The 22013-nt window shown below is 39.2% G+C and overlaps 2 protein-coding genes across 20 annotated transcripts in view; both read left to right on the forward strand.

The window, feature by feature from the left end:
- grin1a (glutamate receptor, ionotropic, N-methyl D-aspartate 1a) overlaps positions 1 to 7419 on the forward strand; it is a 28527-nt gene extending 21108 nt beyond the window's left edge. For 6 of the 17 annotated variants that reach the window (XM_088904622.1, XM_088904620.1, XM_088904624.1 and 3 more), the window contains one exon: positions 5856 to 7419. In XM_088904622.1, the coding sequence (XP_088760748.1) occupies positions 5856 to 5921 (66 nt within the window). In that variant the 3' untranslated portion in view covers positions 5922 to 7419. Of the gene's footprint in view, positions 1 to 1254; positions 1282 to 2099; positions 2211 to 5852 lie in introns of all 17 variants that reach the window. The other 11 variants (XM_088904619.1, XM_088904623.1, XM_088904621.1 and 8 more) reach the window with 2 other exon arrangements.
- A 6083-nt stretch (positions 7420 to 13502) lies between these two features.
- On the forward strand, positions 13503 to 16445 carry LOC148816343 (uncharacterized). 3 transcript variants are annotated; one of them, XM_088940284.1, is made up of 2 exons: positions 13503 to 13707; positions 14473 to 16445. In XM_088940284.1, exon 2 carries the CDS (start codon positions 14659 to 14661, stop codon positions 15055 to 15057), a length of 399 nt encoding a protein of 132 aa, XP_088796410.1. In that variant the 5' UTR covers positions 13503 to 13707; positions 14473 to 14658; the 3' UTR covers positions 15058 to 16445. The 3 variants fall into 3 exon arrangements, with proteins under 3 accessions (XP_088796410.1, XP_088796411.1, XP_088796409.1); XM_088940285.1 differs by having other exon boundaries at positions 14493 to 16445; XM_088940283.1 differs by having other exon boundaries at positions 14617 to 16445.
- The last annotated feature ends 5568 nt before the right edge of the window (positions 16446 to 22013 follow it).

Below are 22013 nucleotides of genomic sequence, written 5' to 3' on the forward strand. Positions count from 1 at the left end.
ATACACATGTATTTGTGTATATATAAATATATGTATATACCTACACATACACATTTCACCACAGGGAGCTCTGGAAATGGTGCAATATTGAATAACCTGATCTGGATGTACAGAGTACCAGAAGTCTTTCACATATCTTTGAAAAATAAGGACAAGTACAACTCATTATGAACGCCTGCTATTGAAGGAATAAGTATGGTGGTTCTTTGTTGTGTTATTTCAGAGGGTTCCCATAACTTTGCATGTAGAGTCAATTTCTGCTGCCTGCAGTAGCTGCCTTTGTTTCAACACTTAGATTGGTAATGACAAGTTTCATTTAGAGACGTACAGGGACACCTTGAAAGAGGTTTAATGGGTCCATTTAACACTTCTGCCAGTGAGCTCAGGCTTTGCCTTCGAGGCTGCATACTGTGTCATTCAAAAGCTGTCCCACTGCACAGCCCCTGTATTTATAGGACTGTATCATTCTTGCAGCGCTGCTGACATTACAGCATTGGAGCAGTGCACATAAGTAAACTGAAACATGCATCGATACATAATCATGCTCAATCTGAAATATTCAAATAAAAAGCTTATCATTTGCAAAGTCACTCAATCTTTTCCTTTTTAGAAGAATTTGTGATTTTATCAGGACACAGCTATTTGAATCACTCACTGGCTTGTTAAAGTTCAGTTAAGTTAGACCATTTTTTTGGGAAGTACTGTCTTAACTGAAGGGAAGGCCATTTCTTCTTGTCATTTCTTGTTCAAGTTTTTACTGAAACACCACCTTCAGGTTTAGTATTTATCTCAGGTCCTGAGTGTGAAATTAAAGGGTTAGCAGAGTCACAGGTCAAAAGGTCGCACGAGAGCCCCAGGGTCATTGAGTTTCTTGACAGAGGACCCCTCGTTTGGGACCGTGCTGGCCTGGATCACTTTCATTTCATCCATTCTGCTTCTCCTGTTGAGTTCCCTGTGATGCATGCCTTCAGGTGAAATTCACACCACACTGCCTTACTCCTAACATGTGGGGTGAATTTCCGTTATACCTGGCTCTCGGTATAATGCAGGGTTTTTATTTCAATTTCCTTTTTTGCTTTTTCTCACATATTTCTGCATCGTTCTGGTTTCCCCAGTCAATTTATTTGAAGAAGGTGCTTGGCTTTATTTCATTTTTGTGCTTTCTTTGCTGTTATTAAGGTAGCATTTATTTTTTAAGTACAATGAACATAAAACAGAAGATGAATGTTTCTTTTTTCTTTTTTTCCAATGCAGCCCTCTACCTCTCTAGAGAAACAGGATGTAAGGATACCTAATTATGAATATATCCAGTCACACCTGCTCTTACACTTTTTGTTAATAAGGCAGAGACAAGGGTTCACCATGCTGAATGGGTTGGATAGGAGTAGGGATGGGTACTACTTCACACAACGTGGAAGGGGGGACCACACTGCATTCTGGTGAAAGATGATTAAAGCAGTTTCACTCAATGTGGGTGCATCCACCCATGCTCTAAGAAAATGTTACTTGTTACAGTTTCAAATTACCAAATTAAAATAAAAGCCAGATGGATATACAGTAGAAACCTTTGGGGTGAGGGTTTATGAAATTAAAGGTGCTCCAGTTGACAGCATGGGCTGACATCCGCTCCACTGCCACACTCGGTACCCTGACATAGGCTGTCCACCACACAACTTCCCCAGGGATGCAGTACAAGCCTGGGGAACAGCACAAGTCTTGTCTTGCCAGTGTTAGGACAGCATGGTCTTATCTGATTTAGTTTTGCAAACTTTGTAAAGAAAGAATAGCGTGCCAGCACTGGTGCTTTCAGATGTTTTCTTGAAAGATTCATGAAATATGTATCCAGCATCTAAGACTGCTCGAGCAAAGCTCACTGTCTAGGTAGTGGAGAAGCCCCTTGGCTTTGATGGGGGGGAGCTCGGGATGACATGGTGCTGTGTCCCTTCCTGTGGCCCCTCCACTGGACAAACTGCTGCCCAGCCAGAGCTGGATTTCCATCAGCAGGCAGTGGCTCGTCAGCTGTGAGGTAGGGCAAGATGAAACCAAACACTCTCCATCTGAGAATTTCAATAATTCTTCTACATATATATTTATTTTAGGATAGAAAAAGTGGTAGAGCAGAGCCCGACCCCAAAAAGAAAGCCTCTTTTAGGTCCATCAGTTCCACCCTGGCCTCCAGCATCAAGAGACGTAGGTCCTCCAAAGATACGGTAAGGAGATGAAGAAGTTACACCCTCCCTGTTCCTCTCTCTTTTTCTCTCTTTCAGTCACTCTCTACCTGCTCTGCCTTTCTCTCTTACCATCCCATCTTTACTGACAGAACGTCCCATTCCAGAGTTTCTTCACCCTCACACATGCACTTGCAGTCATGGCCACATGTCTGTCAATCCACCATCTAGAACCCATCCAGACGTTTGCTCAGCAGGGACGAGCCCAAGGGTAGTAGCCTGCAGGGGACCTAGAGTGGGCCGAGAAGACTAGGTTTGACCGGAGGGAGGGTTAGGGCAATCGCTAGGCAGGGAGCGGAGTTGAGACCAGATTCTGTTCCAGTTTCTCTGTGCTGCTCTTTCTCCCCAATCACAAAACTTAATATTCTCAGTTTTTTTCTTTATTGTATGTAAGCGTTTCCTGTTCCTTTACTGCTTTGTCTTGTCATTAAAAACATTTAATTTGAATTTCACCTCACCTTGTATGTATAATATTTATATTAGTTACGTTTTAATTTTTTTCTTCCTTTGAGGTGTTTCCAAGCCGATATTAGTTTTACCAGTGAGCACAAATAGCACAGCTGATCAACACCGCTGTAAAATTTCAGTGGCCCAGGCAAACCAACAAGATGTAATGACCAACTTGTAAAACTAACCAGAGCACTTTTTTCTAGCAAAGTTTCCATTACTGGAAGATCCTGCTGACACTCTATGTATTTGGTACATTTTGCTATGCAGGTGGAACTTGGCAGAGTTTCATTCTGATAATCTAATTTTTTATTTTGTCTTCAACTGAAAACATGGAAATCGGCAGCATGAATATCATGAAAACCCTTTCCTTTTTTCCACATTGAAGCATCCATGGAACAACAACGAGTGATACAAATCCTTGTCATATGTGATGTTACAGCAGGATTTGGGAAAAGGGCCCAGAGATCAGTTTCTAGTTTGAGAAGATCTGGGAAGAGATTAATGGGATTCTTGTTGAAAGGAGTTCAACAGCCATACTATCCATACTGCTGCTCATTTTATTTCATTACTCAGTATGGAGTAAGTGCATAAAACTGACTTGCATAAGAACACAAACATCACTGGGATGAGGAATAGTTATCATTGGCTTGACCTTTTCCAGATCCACTCTGGGACCCAGCGAGGTGAGGGAGATGAAGTCTGGCTCTACATAGCTTTTCTTCATAGATTTAGACGGGTGACCAAGTGAAGGTCTTGGCAATGAGAAATGGCACAGTAAAACAGAGAATTACGCACAGTCCTCGGCGGGGAGCAGTGACACTGGAAGGCAACACCTCACATGAGTGGTGCTGGTAGTAGTGTTGCTACTCAGGAGAACAGCAGCACTGCTGGGGCTGGTATAAGTGCAATTCCTTTTGTTTGCATGTTGCTAAAACCTAAAGTTTTCTATTTTATAGGTTATTTTCTTGGCTACCTTGATGGACAAGAATGATCTTAATTAAAAAAGTTAAAGATTTCCTGCAGTTTCCTCTCTAGTCCTGCACAGTTACTCTACAGGCTTAATGTACAGGTGACCTGCCAGTCAGAGTTGCTGCTGGTAATGTACTGTATTTGGTTTGAACTGACTTTTCTGCAGATACTGAATGCCCGGGTGCTCCCACTGACAGGCTCTTCTTTCCTTTGTTGTTCACAAAATAAACATTTCAGCCACCCATCCAGGACTAGAGTCCAGCCAGCCTGATTGTGATGGCTACTTGTTAAATTTGACTTAGCAGAACAGACCAAGGGATCTGGCATCTACTGTCTGTGTTCTTACTGTACAGTTGGCCATCACCTCCTCCACTACCATCAGTCTTAAGCTCTTCAGAGAGGAGTCTGGAAAGAGACTGAATTGCAGTCTGGACCTTGTAGTCAACCAAAAAGCAAACAAAGTTTTATACAAACATGCCGGTCATTGGAGGTGTATATATCTGTCCTGAACACTCATTTGATTATTTGCTTCTTTGTGGGAGAAATAACAGTGAGGACCTGCAGGGACAGACTCAATAACTAGTACTTTTGATATTATAAGAACTAACAGCTGAAAAATCTCCTTACTGGAATGTACCCATCTTCAGTCGTATCATTGTTTTATCAGTGTTTTTAAATGGATTTCAATGGATTTGAGTGTTCCCACTACATGCCACAATGCTTCTTTTTCCTGTGCCAGCATGACTGTAGGTGTAGAGGCTTTCTCTTTTGCTCTTCACCTGTCTCTCAGCAGGAGGGACCTTCGGGAAAGGTTTGGAATGTTCAGGAAGAAGGACTCTGTAAAACGTTTGCTTACTGTCACGTATTAAAAGTATTCTGCTCATCTTCTGCTCTGTTAGCCAAATACAATTACTCCTCCATGAATATTGTATTGGTTTCAAATACTGGAGAACTTTATAGCATGTTGCATTTGCTGCTGTGCTGATGAATTCTCTTCAGTGTACTTTTAATGTAGTTTTGTAGTTCAATCACACTACTGAAATGGTAGTGTTGCTTGTAAAAATCAATCTTTAAACTTCCCTTTGTGCCTTTAGTGCTTTGCAGGAGCACTTTTCACAAAGCTTGGTTTCTGGTCTTATTAGGTGGCCAACCACAATGTCGCTGCATAAAGAATATTTTAAAAAATCATGATCACTTGGAGCTCCTCTTAAGTAACTTTATATATTTGTATTTATTAAAATACAATTAATTAGCAAAGATTTTTCAGCCAACTGCAATTTGACGTTTTGTGAAAAGTGTTTCATGTTTAATCAGTATTTATGAATATTGTAAATATTTTTCAAAATGGTAAAGGTTTTGGGGAATTTTACTTTAAAAATTCTAAAACCAGTAATTTAGTTACTGTTTACATGTAAGCTGATGTAGTGCTTATCAATGGCTATGGTTTGTTTGAAAACGTTTATTGATATTAAAAGAGATTAGATATTTAATACAAACCTTTTTAACAAGTGCAGACCCACCTGGCCAGTGATAAATGTTTAACACACAAGTAATACTGGTGTTACTCTTGTTCTTCAAGGTAACACAGTATTTCTTGAAGTCTCACTGCTCTAAAATCCAATACATTGTGACCTTTGAACCAAAAAACCTGTTACATACCTCACTAAAGTTCTTTCTTTAGCCCTTCCCCCTGGAGATACTGACAAAAGACTTCACCTCAAACAGACAGTCACCCCGCTATGACTGGTGGCATTGGCCTCTAGGTGTCCACCTGATCTCCTACAGTTCTGGGAGTGACTGGGCCTCAGGCCATGAGCCACGCTATGGAAATTTGGTTGGTGTCTCTCGCGGTCAAATGGGCCTCAATGCTAAAAATGGTTGAGTCAACAGATGTGTAATACTACAGTACCTCTGTTGGAATCCTTTAACTGGCACAGCAAAGCTGTGTTCTCATGGTCATGTTTACCCTATTGATTAAAATGGAGGCTAGAACGGGTTTAAATGTGCCTGCTCATCGTCTCCTCTGTCAATCGGAGCTGCATGCAAATATTCAGGAATTTCAGCTGCCTAGGGGGAATAGGTTAAACACTTAGAAAACTCTTTGGTTCATTACATCTAAAATGACCATTTTTTGTATGCGGATGTAAGGAAATGGTGCTGGAGAAATTGATTCTTTTTTCTTTTTGTGTGTGTTTTCGCTTTCAGCAGTATCACCCTACCGACATCACGGGCCAGCTGAACCTCTCCGACCCCTCGGTCAGCACTGTAGTGTGAGGACGAGGCCCAGTCCAGGGGCAAGGGGTGACCAGGAAGAAGACACTTTCTGCCCCCTCCATCCCAGCACACAGTGTATCTGCCTTGTAATGGACTCAGTCACAGTACATGACACTATGGATGCTCAGACGATGTAATAAATCAGTAACAGTCTGTAGCTTATTATTTTTCTGTGAATATCAAATAATAATTCTCACAAATAAGTTCAGACTTTGTGCCTACAGCACCTATTATCTGTAGTGTGTCAATAATAATTATCTTTTTGGCACACTCCACTCAAAGTGCTTTACAGGTAATTGGGACTCCCCTCCACCACCACCACCACTAATGTGCATCCAAAGTACTTTATAGAGGATTATATCCAAATAATTTTTCAGCCGGGAAAGCAACATTTAATAATGTTTTTGTACTGTATGTTACTGAAAGATTCCTGCTGAGATCTCCCTTCTGCATTCCAGTTGTATTGAACAAAATCTTAAGAAAACTATTAACCCAAATTCTGTAAAAAGACCCAATGGTAACCATGAGGTCTCCTGTAGCTCTTCTGACAAACTGAGGGCAAATGGAAACAAAAATGGACTTTAATTTTTTAAACTGTATAGATTGTGTAGACTATGAACAAAAGGATGTGATTTTTAGATTTAAGGGGCTGCATTGGATTCTGTGACATCCTTGTATCTAGTCTTTCACTGTCCTATGCTGCTGCCCCCCCGACACACACTAGAAACAGACTGTACTGCAGCATTTCTGTCTTCATTTAGAAGCTTTTGTGATAATACTGTATTTTCAAATCTGCAATGTAAATATTTAAAACTTGTAGAAAGCTGAATAATTATTTATTATTAATGCAACGTAATATTCCACTTTTAAAAGAAGCAGGAAGGAAGACATGAAAGGTGCAGTAGCTCAGTGGACCTGGGTGGCTCTGGCGGGTGAGTTAAGATTAACATGCTCTGGTTGGCCATGAACCTGACTGCTTCAGCTTCTGTAGGCCTGGAGCCTGTAAAAGGAGACACAGAATGACAGCAGACTGTCCCTTTCAAAGTCTTCCAGATAAGAGGTGACAGACATTCCTTGACTGGTCCTCGCTCTCCTAGGAGTCTGAGCCCAGAAGAGATGATTCGAGCACGGTTGTGGCTAATATTCCAGTTTAATCCTGAACCTTTATTACACTTATGGACAGCTCTTTAAAATTTTAATGTGTAAGGACTGATGCAGCTGAAATGATCTGTGTACTGCAGAGGCAGAAAAGAGTCCTTTTGTGTTCACTATGAGCCTAAGGTTCCTTGTGTCTGCTGAAAACAAAATGTACATTTGTATGAAAACAATGTTTGCATTTTGAAGACATGATTATATTTGGAATCGACTTTTTTCATGTCTATGTGTGATATACTGTATATGACTAATGTTCTACAACAGGTGTCAGCCTTGCTCCTTCATTTCTAGATATATGTACACAACTGTATATGACTTGACAGTAAAAGGCATTAAGTTATAAGTGAATTCATGGATTTTTTTAAATATCTGCAGTATTTTAATTCTGGTCATAATATTAAGGCTAATTGTCTTTTTATATGTGCCGATTTTATAACTTATGGGCTTTGACTTGACCACCTATCCTGTTTACCAGTGGACTTTGTTTCTGGCCATTAATGAATAACAACTGATTAGGTATTCTGGGCAGTAGGAGGCACAGCCATAGCTACACATCCAGGTACACTAAGCAAGTGAGATTAGAAAGCCCATTTATTTTCTTTCTTTTGTAATGAACTGTCATATACTGTAGTTTTTCTATTAGTTTACTTGTATTTACATATTGAAAAAGTTTAACATTTGGAGATTAAGTGAAGGCAAGGGCTTTAGCAACTTGATTCTTAATGTCTAAGAGAATTCCTTTTCGGAATCTAAAATTACCTTTTCTTTAATGTTTAATTGGTGTAGACAAACACAATGGTTGTCGCTCAGTTAAGCTGCTGTATTTGTGCAGCTAATGTGTGAGTTTGTTTATGGTTAAGAAACTGCTGACTGTGTAGGTAGAGCCCTCTCAGACATAAGGCCCTACCACCTGTCAAAAATCAAACTGAAATTAGTTTCGTTCGTCTACATGTTCTGACAGCATCATTTTCTTCAGGTAAAGGTAATTGGATGGAAAACTGCTGTTCTAGAAACAGATGAAGATCAAACAGGAAACTTTCAGAAGCTGCTGCTCTCTCTCTGCACAATAATAGTCACATCCCCTTGATCTAGACAGCAACAGTGCATGTTTATATCACACATTGCTAACATTGCTTTCCATCAGCACGGACTTGCTATAACTGCTCAGACTGTGATACAACACAGATCAACTCTGAACGTGCTTCTATTACGTTCAGACTCCGGGCAGAAGAAGGCAGAGCTCCTTGTTCTGAGAAAGCTCAGATATCTTGGGATAAGGACAAGGATTAAGGAATAATTCAGATGTTGTAAATGATCATAAATTATAAAGTGAAGTCAGATTAGCATATGCAGAAAACCTTTAATATTCAGTCACAGTGTTTTTAAAATATGTTCCCTTCTTACAGTTAACATTCCTCAATGTTTGCAGAAATAAAACTTTCTGCTACAGTGCAGTCTGCTGCAGTTTCATATATACCTACAGAGACATCCATGTTGTGCAAACTGGTCTGTTCACTGAGGTTGATGTTTGCCTGGGGTTCATTCCAGAAACATCAGCAGATCACCCTCCTGTGGAACCTGTTAGACTTCCTCTCCTGTGTTCTAAAGATGGCAAAGCACGGGAAAGGAGATATGTTTAAACACCAGCCTCCAAACTCTAAAATTAGTTTACGACTATACAAACAGCAGATGAGAGCTGGAGCAAACTTCTTTTCTGATAAGGTGTAGATAGAAAATATATTTTAATTCAAATATGCCCAAATTGGTATTTTCTCTCCTCCCTAACAATTCCAAATTCACTTCTAGTCATGCAGAATTTCCAGACACCGTGGGTTACTGTGTGAGTACCATCTCACCCTCATGACAAGCACTCATGTTCACTTGCTTACAATTACTAGCTATTACTAGCTTAAAATGAAAATAGTGTCCTAATAAACAGTGAAAGATACTTCTCTACATTCATTGACATAATAAACACTTTATGGGTGTTTGTATTGTATAGTACCCTGATATATATTTTCCTGTATTTTTATATTATACAGGAAAGTTCTGCTGTTTTTTCCAATAAGCACTGCAATAATGCATTTTGTTTCAAAGGACCCTAGAAGTGTTTGTGTCTAAGCTAAAGAAGCAGTGCTGGTCTTTTGTACACAGTGTTAGATTGGAACAAGTGGATGAACAAAGTGAGACGAATGGCCTTCTCAAACTCACAATCTAACTTATTGGCCTTTGAATATTTTGAATATTTTTATCAAATCCCCCCATAAACATCTCAAGACTAGAAAGGTTCAATTCCATCAGTTTGTCAGTGTACAGTCTAGGACATTTCCTCAGGCCCCAGAATGTATCTTCTTATTTTTCTCTGGACACAAAAAGTGTAGACAATATTCTAAATGAGGCCTTACCAGTGCAGTATATAATTTTAACATAACATCCTTTGATTTAATTATTTAACTATTAATAACTTTGTGAATTTGTATATAATTATAAATTATTGGTTTCTTCTGATGCTCAGTATACTTCTCTGTTGCTTTCCGTTTTAAAACTGTAACACTGCCCAATGTTTTTATTTTATTAAATTTAAAATTATAAAATACTAAATTCACTAAAGCGTTTGACCTTAAAATGAAATAAAAACGATGGAGCAGTTCGTTTATAGACGTCTCAAGTTCGGGAGGCAGTGGGGTGGTTTCTTCTGCCAGGGATCATGTTTCCTGCCGGTCTGGCTCCGTGTTCATACACAGCAGCTGCACGACAGCACTGATATGTTTACTGCATGTTTGGCGTTGACTTCGGCTGCTTATTTCTGATGTGCTCTGTTGGGAAAACGATACTTTCTGTTTTCCGTCTCTACCTTTGCTGTTCATTCTGCCCTATATATTTAGAATCAGATTCAGTGAATGGCTAAGATTTAGTTTATAAACAAAGCACATGTTTTTCTGTCAGTTACACCGGTTGTGTGAACGGAATGACATTCTTTTATTTTGTTTTTCTCTGGTGCTTTTATTTTAAAATAATTCTACACAATCCAGCATTTTTAATGTCTTTTCAAATGAAAAATAAAATACTATATTAACATTTTTACTTAGAATTTGTTTAGCCTTACAATAACAGGATTCTTATTTCAATGAGCATTTATTCATGACTCATAGTTGTCATAAACACTATCACAAAAGTCACTACAGAAAAATATCCTATATTTTTTTAGTTTTATCATGAAAAACTCCAAAGTCTTTGGTAATTTGCAGAAGTGTATGAAGCTTTAAAAATATATTTTTTAAATAATTTAAAAATAAAACAATGAACTCATCAAATGTCATACAAACATTTCATGATGAAATCCTCAGAAAGAAAATACTTTGCGTACTAATGTGGTAAAATAAGCATATAATATTATAGTGAATAACCATAGATTGCATAAAGTATTAATTTAAAAATATTAATTGGAGTAGTGTTGATTCAGCAAAATAAGAAACCTGTCTGTAAAAATAAAATTATATACTGTATTAGTATTCCAATCTCTGGTACAGAGAAATATATCCTGCAGATCATAACAACACAGAGCAGGTGTTTCCCTCAAGATTGACAGGGCACATTTGATTCTGGAAGGCTTCTCTGAACTTTACTCTAGATGTTGTCTATGCCAATTATCATAATATTCTAGACACCTCTCTTTATTTTCAATAAATTGAGCCGCATTAATGCATCTTGTTTCATGTGGCTATGCACAGTACCTTGATCATAATCATTATTTTCCAATGCAACAGTAACTTTAATTGTTCAATTAAAAACTCCTGCTAATAGCACATTACAAGTTTTGTTTAATTTACCAGTATAGACAAAGCTTTATCATCATAATAAAATGTCAAAAAGTTGATCACACACACACATTGATATTGAGAGCTAAACCAAAGTAATTTTTGAAGCATGTATTTCCACTGGTAATAGTTGGATTCTGTAGTGTTTTTCAATTGGACCAGTATGCAACAGAGAATAGTTCAAGTAGGGAGCTGCGTCAGCATGCGTAGGCTGCAGAGGAACGGGTAACAGGTTTATCCCATGCTGGAAAAAAAGGAAAGGAAACAACATTTCGGCTGTGGAGCCTCGTTCAGGTGTGCAACAGAGATTAGTTCTGTGATAGTCCACTGCCTGCATACCCATTGTTACAATGTGTGTGTCTGTGAGTGCCCTGCCCTGCAGTGGGATGGCTTGCCAGGATATTCTGTGCTTCCCCTGAGACCCTGAATATTAGGATGGATATTTAGAAGTGTTCAATCTTTTTTTGTAGAAGGTGCACTTGTATTTTATTGAACAGACATGACATAGATAAATTTATTCTGATGAGCAAGACTGGTGATCAACAGGACTGGGCAACAGAGATCTGCTGTGACGTCAGACGCTTGTCCTGAGTGTAAAGAAACAATGCAAGCAGTACTCATGCTGTGTCTGAAAAGCACTGCTTTGAAAGGGCTGTGGCCTGCAGATGTTGTTCAATGGGATTTGATCCCATTAGGCCTACCTACCGCATCTCATCCCAACTCAAATCAAAAATGTTCCATTGGCCCTAAATCTGGTGAGGAGGGTGTTCATGGCATAGTAGAATAAGACATTTCACAGTCTCATCTTACAAGAAAGCTGTTGTTACACAAAGCACAGGAGGGCCTCCATTGCCCTGCTAGAATGTCAGGAAGAGTCTGCAAGAACATTAAGTGAGGTCTCATGACTTCATTAATAAAGCGCCTTCCAGTTATGTTGCCATCGACCACTACAGGTGGAGTTCTCCAGACCTTCAGACTTGGACCTCAGTTCTTGGTGAGGTGCTCTGGTTCATGGTGTCCCAGATTATGGCCTTTTATGGACAGAGTTTAGCTACAGCGCCTTGATAGGACAGAAATGGTGGCTGTGAATTTCCAATGTAAATGACCTCATCATCCATCTGTACCAAGTCAGCTCCCACTGATGGAGTTATTCAATGCTTCTGCAAACTTACTAAAGTGTATCATTTTCAGTCATAAGTGATCAGTTAATCTATATGATACCAAAGACATTTAATCACCATCCAAAACTGCTGTATTTTATTTTTTATGCTTGGCATATTTTGTCTGGCAAACAGGTGTTCTATGTTTATTGAAATAGAACTTTTGCTTAACATAAATTTTGAAGTGCATTTTAGAGGAAACTAATTTTTTATTCTGGTTACAGACTTTAGAGTTTTCATTATTATTTAAATTTATGTAAAATCTAAAAATGCTTCTGAACTTCTTTCAAATTTACAATGACAATGAACAATTATAGACTTTTCATCTCCATATTTTTGCACTGACTCTTCTCCCTGTTAACCTTCAGAAATGTCATCAGGCCAATGAACTGATTTCAGCTCCAAGAGGTGCCTTTCATATTGACATAACCTAGGATAGGACAACAATCAAGGACAAATATCAATCTGTTTGCTAAACTGGAACAAGGCTGTAAATTCGGGTGTGTGTCTTTTTCATTAACCCCTTCTGGGTATGATAAAGATAAGAATCTGAACTTTTTTTATTACAGTTGTGTTCTTAATTTGTGCAAAACAACCTTCAACCACGACTGAGCCTAAGATCTAATGTGTAGATCAATCCCATCCCTTCATAAAGAGTAGGAACAGCCGGTTTGTGGTCTATAAAAACACTCATCTTTTTACAACTGGATGTCGGGTTTTTCTTCAGCTTTCACGTGTCAGTTAAACACTAATTCTTTTAAACACGAAAGAAGACGCAAGGCGAGCGGCTTCTCTCTTCCCCTCAGCCAGCGAGTTTCCTGGTGGCGCTAATCTTCGACCTCAGAGCCCAGTTTTAACTGCAGTATACCCGCCGATACCCGCATTTTCACAAGTACAATATTGTTCTGTTACCACAATAACGATTTTTAAAGAGTTATTGTAGATAATGACAACAACTATGCTGTACAGAGAGGATAATACATTTACATTTTGTTTAATTGAGATATGCCAAAAGACACAATGATTTAATTGCATTTTAAAGTAGTAATGATTAATGCAGCATAAGCCCCGTTTATCATTACTCCAACACTTAGTACCTAATTCAAATGGATTGGTGTCATGATGGTCAGATGCTCAATTTTCTAATAATTTTTCTTGAAAAATCAAATGAATGTATTTGAAAATATACCATCATTTGATCGAAACCGAGTAGGTGTGCAGCTTAGAGAGATCATGCTACAAACCCTGATCATCTCGGGTTTTAGACCAGCAAAGACTCGTTATTAAAAATGGTACTGACCAGCCTGACAGTCCAGGGGTTAAATCTGCACCCGCGGCCCCACCTGCCGGCAGCGCGGTGTGACCCCGCCCCTCGCTCCTGGGGGCGGGGCAGCACCTGGCGAGGTAAGCGCTCAGCTCGCGCTGCATAAAGCAGAGAAGCTGCCGGCGCTCGCAGTCAGACTGGAGGAGGCAACGCAGCTGAGAGCCTTTATATGTGCAAGTGCATATATATTTAACAATCATTGCAGTTATTTATGACTTGCAGTACAATTAGAAATTTCTTCTCTCACTAGGGAAATACATAATTGATAAACAGTCATTAACGACCGTTCGATTTCCATCTCATTTTCTGGATCCAAAAGAGAGTCCGAGGTAGGTTCTCATTACTGTTTTTACTTTCAGGACATTCAACCGGGCTGTGATGATGTTCACTCGAAGGAACTCTTTAAAACAACTGCTATAAGCTAGTCTTATTTTATTTGACTAGGACTTGCTTTTATCCAAAGAGACTTGTACTTGTATTTACTGTGTACAGCAGTCTGTGTGAGGCACGTTGCTCAAGGATAATTGTAACAGTGCTACAATATTGAACTCCGGATTTCAGCACATCTTGTTAATAGTCTGAGTCCCTGGCTAGCACTCCATGCTCCTGCTGGTTTTAAGCATTCCTGAGCAATAATTAAACCTTCCAAACGCTTTAATCGTGTTAATCTGGCAGTTGTTTTGTGTTACATTGTTTTTAGTATTCTCGTGTTCTTTAGTTTACGTTTATTTTAAACACTTCAGTATTTGCAATGAATTCCAAAAATGTATTCTATATCGAATTTACACGCAAGACATGCATATTTTCATTTGTACATCCCACTACAATAAATTTTGCTGTTATATGCAGGGAGAAATCCCCCTGCATATTCCTCTTAGGTAGGAACAGTAGAAATCAATTAACAGTGTAAGATTAACACTGTTACCAATTAACAATGGAAACAGTTTGATTTAGGAAATGCCTAAGCCCCAACACACAATTTAACTCTCGTGTTTTTTGTAAGGAAAAATATGCCTTGCTTGGTGCTTATATTACATGGTGTATAATCGTGGAGCTGCAGATGTGTAAACAGGAGACTCTTCTTGTGTTGCTAGATTACCTCTCTCACCGACAGACACATGCTGTCAAACCGAGCCAGAGGTGCCTCTGCAGTTCATTGTCTCAGGTGTAGAACACAGTGGATTGTGTGCGAATAGTAAACAGACGTTTCCTGAGACGTTTCATCTGTCGTACTGCAGGTACAGTATAGCAGCACCTCCGGCTCACTGTGACCTCTGCGAATGCTCAGTGAAGAAAGGGCCTCCAGTCCGCTACTGCTGATGAATAAAGGTGACAGGCTGGTGAACGGCGCCGCCTGGGAAGACATGGAGTTCCGACAGGGTAACTCTGTCCGGGCGTGGATAAAGCGATCCCTGCGGATCTTCCAGAAAACACCTCCCTTAAGCTGTGACGCTGAGATGGGGAAGCCTGGTCCTGCAGCTGTGGTAGGCTGGTCCTGGCAGCGAGTCTCGCTGGCCCTCATCGTCCTGCTGGCTCTGGCTGTGATGGTACTGCTGCTCTTCTGGAACTACCAGTGCATCATCATCCAGCGCGTCTGCCAAGCCCAGGAGGAGCGCTCACCCTTCCCCGTCTTTGCGCCACAGTCCGAGCTGCCACAGGACGCAGCCGAGCGGGGCTAGAGCAGGGAACGAACAGGAGGAGTGGAGAGAACTACAGCTTCGTGTGGGTGTGAAGGCAACTGTGCTCTGAACTAAGAGTACAATTAAACTGGAGTCAAACAGCACCTTCGCCAAATTTGTATCTCCAAGATAGTGCAAGCACATGGAATAGTGCTCTGCTTGTGACGCTTATGAGAAATGTTTCCGTAGGGGGATACCAGAATTATACATTGGCTATACGGTTTGTTGTAACTGATTCAAAGTTCAGAACTTTACAGACGTTCAGAATATCATTCAACGAGTGTTATTATTCATAGGAAGAGTAATTGCTAGCTGGATGTTGCATTTTGTATTCCCTCATTTTTCAACAGGCAACTTTAAAAATGAACATCTGAAGGATCCCTCTTTGAGAGTGAATCATCATTCAATTCTGTACATATATCACTAGTTGGAATTGCACTGAATTCTGCTGGTATATGGGTGTAAGTTAGGGTACAACCTGAATGGGACACTAGTCGATTGCAGACCACACACATGTGGGGGAAAACTGAGTTCTGTCACTTAACCTAGACAGCATGTCTTTGGAAGGAATTTACAGCACTCAGAGTAAACTCACATGCCCATGTGAGGTGTAGGAGAATTCAAGCTCCACAAACGGGGGACCACAGGCTACAGTTCAGCCCAGTAATCAAGAGCTGTGAGGTGGCAGCAGGACTCACCCCCAGACCTAGACCCCCTAGGTCTGAATATATTCAAAATGTGTTCTTGGTGACACAGAAGAACAGAAGGTGAAGGCACTGAGCATATTTTAATCCTGATCATCATTTCTGGTATGAGTACCAGGATTAACAAAAAGCTTCACATTTTAATTATTATTTTTTGTTTGTAAAAATGCTAGATGTTGGGTGGCAAAATGATGTATTGGTTAGAGCTGCTGCTTCTAGAGTTCCTGGGTCTTAGGTTTGATTCTGGGTGTTGTTTGCATGTTCTCCCCATGTGTGTATGGGTTTTCTGGTGGACTGGTCCAGGTTAAATACTGTCTCTAAACTGTTCTCTGCATACATGTGTGAGTAGATGCGTTTGTGTACCACAATGAACTGATCTCCTATCCTGTGCCTCATTGCTGTATCCCATGCATGGATGGATGAAGAACTGCACAGCCCAAGGTTTAGCTTATGCAGTGAATTTTACAATACTAGTTTATCTAATTTAGACTATAGCAGTCTAAACGTACATACCATAGTCATCCGCTGAGGTTCTTTTGTCTTTGTTACATTAAGCTTTTTAAAACACAAATTTTCCAAATGACAAATCTGATTTTTAAGCTTATGTTTATTTGTACGTTACAAATGGATCATGTGCACAACAATGTTTAATGTAGGTTAATAAAACTTGCATTGTTGAACTTACCTGATCATGTCATTAGTTTCTTGTTTCATTTTAGAAAAATTATTACTAGCAGGTAGTGCTTCTCGTTTTGAGTATTAAATGCAATTCAATAGTTTGAAGAAGAAATACACTTTAAAAATGTCATATGTGCTATAGAATAACTAAACTGTTGGAGCATTTTTGTGTGATTTATGCCAACACTACAGCTGACAAAAGCACAATGATGACTAATGGATGGGGGGTATAGCATTAACTCATTGTTTTACCATAAAGAATAACAAACCTAAACCCTCTAAATGTAATAAAAAAGGGCAATAAATATAACCAACCACAGTCTATGATAATTTATTCCCATTTCTTGCATATGTGTTTTTTTTACTGAAAAAAAGAAAAAATATTCTATTTAGTGGCACAGACAATGTTGAATGACCCTCAACAAGCCAGAGTTGTCTGTTCAACAGGTTTTAGGCTTATTACTCAACACAGAAGGTCAGGTCAATGGGAGGAGCCCAGCTGGACCACCTGGCTTGTTTGTTCAGTAATTAATCAAAGCTAGCCAAGCCTCTTCCTTGTATCTGGCTTAGAACGTTTGCCAAAGTGTTGTATATTACGGTTTAAAACTTATAAAAAGAAAAAAAAACATCAGCATTTATACAGACATTTTTAACCGTTTTTAGATATGCCGCATTTTGGCAGTGGATAATTGAATTTGTAAATCACCAACATTTCTGAACCTATCTTTCTGTTGGTCCTATTCTCTGGGCATTTCCATTTGTGATTGTTTAGAAAGTCACAGACCTTGGTTTAGATCTCACTTCATTTGTAACACAAAACAAATACATACAAAACATACATACACAAAACATGCTCCATGCAGCACTACCAGCCATGCACGAAAGAGGGATTTGTGCAAGGCTGTGATTATGTTTTATATTCATGTGCTTTTGTTATTAGTCACGTATATACAGTTGTGATATCCCACTTGACAACTGCACAGAAAGAACATGGTAACTTATTGAAAAATATCCAGAGCCTTGCAGAACACATCCTTCCAATGTCTTCACCCACAAATGATATAGAAACTTAAGCCTAGGTTTTTAATCAAAATTTGAACTTTCAAACTGAACACTGCCATGGATGAAATGCCAGCAAAAACTGCAAAGAAAAAAACAAAACTAAAATGTGTTAATTGTAAGTATTCACCCCACTGAGTCAATTACTGGTGGAAGCACCTTTGACGGCAGCTATTGATAGTCTTTTTAAATGTCTCTGCCACCTTTGTAAACAGGGCCAGTGGAATTTTAACCTGTTCTTATTTGCAGATGTTCTCAAACTGTCTGTTTGGTTAGGTTTGCATTTACAACCATTTTCAAGTCCTGCCCCAGTCTTGCCTGTTGGATTCAAGGCAGGGCTTTGACTGGGCCATTCAAGGACATCCATTTGCTTTGGGTCAGTGTCCTACTGGGAGGTCAATTTTCATCTCATGTACTATGCTGTTGGTCAGTAGAAGTCTGAAGCAGGTTTTCCTCTACTGTTCTTGCAATCTATTCCCCTCAGGCAACTCAAGCTTCCCAGTCCCTGCTGATGACAAGTTGAGAAGCAGCCCTGGCAATTCTAGATGATGAAAGGTTATGGAGGTTTTAAAATATATTCATCCTGATTTATATGCAAATATTTAAATGTTTTGGATATTAACCACTATCTATCAATTGTTCGTCTTGTTGTTTTAAATGTTCAGTGAGCATCAAAAGAAAACATTTCTAAATGCAAAAAAATATATTAGAAAAAAGACACATTTTATGTGTTCACAGACTTGACTCAGGTAAACTCATTATACTGATTTTGACTTGTCATCAACAGGGTTGATCAACAAGAAGCTACTGCAAAACTCACAGGCTGCTAGCAGGTGATGCCACTGTTGCTCACCCTAGAACTCTAGAAGTCCATCTGTGACCTGCAACATGTTTTGCACCAGAATGCAGATCCTCTCGTGTGGGATTATGTGCTATTCCTTTCACAGAGACTGGACAAGCATGAGCCAACCTGTGCACTGGTCTCCCAGCCCCACATGTCACACGGGCATCCCATCAATGTTCAAAGGGGCTCCGCTCTGCTCCATCCACATCTGTGGTGCCCAGTGAAACCTGCGCCCAATCAACTCTCACTAATGAGGTGATTTAATGCTTCTGCAACAGAGTCACTAAAGTGCATCATGATAACACATTAAAAATCAGTTCATCATTCATGATCAATCAAAGTCAAAACATTTAATCAACTTCTAAAATACATACTTTATTTTGTTCCTAAAATACGCATAGGGTGCAAGGGTCTTCTGGTGGAGAGTGTAGTAAATGTTAAGGACTGGAGTGTGTTGAAAAAACGATTTTTTAAAATTTCAGTAGCATCCGTGATTTAACTAATTAATACAAGAATGTCTTTCAGTATTTTAAGAAAATTCACCCATGAACAGAAATAATTATAGACTTGTGCTGTCTGTGTATTCCTGTTGTTCTTTTAGTAGACAAAATAATCTTGATTAATTCAATATGTGAAAAACACAAAATGTATTTTTCTGGACACTGTCTCCATCTTGTTGCTGAAGTGCAGAATGACAGTCGAGGATGAAATTTACTTTCAATGAAACCGGAACAGTGAAAGCTATGCCGGCAATTTATTAGGCATATAAGCTTTGTTTACGTTCCAGATAGTGAGAAGACAGGTTTGTTGTATTGTGATTTCATAAAAATGTGAGAATAGGCACAAAGCAGGGTACAATCCTGAGTCCATCGCTGGGTACACACAGAGACATAACTGTGATGGACTGGCACTCGTTCCTGAAGACTTCACGTACAAATCCTTTAACCCCGAGATATTCCCTCGCAGCGTGGTCGGCCTGCAGCCGGGGTGTTTCTTTATTGATCTTGCTCTTGCCCAGCTCAGGTGTCTTTGTAGATACAGCAGCTGCCTGGGCCTGAACCATGTTACGATTGATGGGGATGCGTCCGGAGTCTGCATCACATAACCTGAATTGTCTGGTGTCATGTTTTTGCGTTACTCTCTAGACACTTTTACACATTGTGAGTTGCATAATCCTCTTATTTTCATTGTTATATGAATTCACTTCCCACAATATGACTCTAAAATTCACTTTGAAAAAAGCAGCAAAAAATTAATTGATTGCCTGTTTTTACTGATGTTTTCACTGTTGTATGTGCTAAGCTGTTTGATAATGATGCACTGAGAAGGAACAAGTCAACAAATCATTAAGGGATCAAAAATCAGAAGTTATGGAATTAAAGAAATGTTGTTTGGCTTAAAATGTTTTATTGATGTATTATTGATAAAAAGAGTTACAGTTTTTAAATTAGAATGTTTTGAAATGTCATGAAATTGGAAGTTTCTGTTATTGTCGTGAATTACAAAGTGTAAGATTTATGGGATTACATATCAAGGCTGTTTTAATAAAGAAGAGGCTTTACCACCACGGAAAACACTTTTTTTTTTTTGCATTTTTGCCTGAGGTTTCAGTCCTTTGAGTTATATTTGTTCAGATTAATTAACTTTTGTCTGCATGTGATGGTGATTTCCTTTCTCTTATTGTTGAGAACACAGTTATTCAACAATATTGTTATTCAATTAATGAACTTTCTGGGACAGAAATGATGAAATTGCATTTCTAAGACTTTAGGATTCAGTTAAAATATTTTTTAGAATTTTTTTATTTTAATTTTATTGAATTTCATGTAGGGAATTAGAGGGCTAATATAGTGCTACACGTACAGTAGGTTGTCCTTAACCCTTATCTGCTGGGATTGTAGTGTGCTTTCTGTTAGCAGAGGTTAATTGGAGGTTAATTAATATCAGCTGTGGACTCCCAGCTGACCTATGAGCGCTATAGAGCTGGGAGGAGTAACAGGGGAGTACCAGTTCGGTTTTAGCCGAATGTCCCTGCCAATTTACTGTAATGCTAGTTTGTCCATTTAAGAATGGCACTATTGCTCAAGTGGACCGGATACGTCATACATCAGAAAAACTACCAAAACCAAAATTATTCTGCAGCTAGGATCACACCTTCTCCCTTCTCTTAACGACAGACTACTGTTCTTTTAAATTTTCTCCATTCATTGGAAGTTTCATTTCACACCTCTCTACACCTGTTCTGACTTCACACCTCTTGATCGGCCTCTCTTTCTGTCCCCTGCTCCCGCCTCTCACTCCTCCTCCCTCCCAGCCTTTGTTCTCCCGCTACATTACCTTTGCCTACTGCCTTGTCTCTCTCACACCTGAAGAAGGCTCCACGGCTGAAACGTTGTGTTCTTTCTTTCAGCATGGAATGAACCTATTACTTGGACCGGATAAGGGTACGTAACTAGTAATGCGTTACTCAATTGCAATTTGCATTTGTGTTACATACTGTAAATTTAAGTCTTAGGGGCTGCGTTCGTTGCACTTGATCTAGGTTGTTTCAGTTTGTTTCTGTGGATCTTCTCCGTTTTGAGGTTGAGATAGATGAACAATGACTGACAAACTTATGTACAGTACTACATACTCCTTAAAGCGGAGTTAGCAAGACGATACGAAAGCATGGGCGTTAACTATTTCTTAAACAGAATTATCAGAGGTGTTTATATATATTATAAGGCTCTGATACCTGGGAATCAGCAGCTCTTAAAAGGTAACGGTAGACGTGGGAGACTTCTGTAACAAGTCATTTCAGTTTATTACCGTTCCTCTGCACTTGTGAGCCTTTGGAACTTTAAAACGGCGTTTTGTTTGCCTCTCACTCGGTGTGCGCACCAGTCCAGTAAAGCACCGGCACTGTACTGCGGTCCTACAAAACCTGGCTATCCATTGGATGAGCCACCTGGTTTCCAACACATTCGGCACACCCCGGCTGTTCCAACACCGGTATTGTTGGACCACAGCTGCAGGACAGAGAAGAGACACTGTTCCGAAAAACTGTCCCAAATAAAACTCATCGGCATATTTTAAAAATGATTTTCTTTAATGTGCCCTTACACTTATATAACTTATTCTCTGCAACCCAAAATCCCAAATATTTTTTCCCCCTGAAAACCACTGTAGAGTCCCATCACAATAACAAAAAAAGTACAAACCAATCTATTAAGCCAACACCCGGATGCGGCAGAACACATGAAAGACTTACACCCCGTTTAAAGGTGCATTTAATTGCAGATCTCTGCTCTCCTGTTGATATCTGAAAATTCACTCTACTTGAATTTGACTGTAATACAGATAAGAACGAAGATAGACATGAAAGTTCGTTATGCATACATAACACTTATTAATATACTTCGTTATTAATAAATGTACAATGACTGGAAAGCAATTTTAAATATTACAATTTTCTGAGACAGATGCATAAAGATTGAAAACAATACAGATGATAACTGTGACCTTTCTGAAAGCAGCCCTGAAAATTAACAATTATTTTGGTTATGTTGTGTTGTAAAACATTCTGGACTGATTTACAAACGTGTATATAAAGAAAGAGGCCAATATTGATATCACTTTTAAAGAAATAAAGTTGTTGCATTTTTTAATCCCATTGGAAGAAATATGAAAAT

Source organism: Atractosteus spatula, chromosome 23, assembly GCF_055471065.1.
Source record: "Atractosteus spatula isolate fAtrSpa1 chromosome 23, fAtrSpa1.hap1, whole genome shotgun sequence".
Lineage (NCBI taxonomy): Eukaryota > Metazoa > Chordata > Actinopteri > Semionotiformes > Lepisosteidae > Atractosteus > Atractosteus spatula.

Bases quoted from the DNA above. Each gene is read 5' to 3' on its own strand.
- LOC148816343 (XM_088940284.1), top strand. From the start codon at position 14,659: ATGCTCAGTGAAGAAAGGGCCTCCAGTCCGCTACTGCTGATGAATAAA.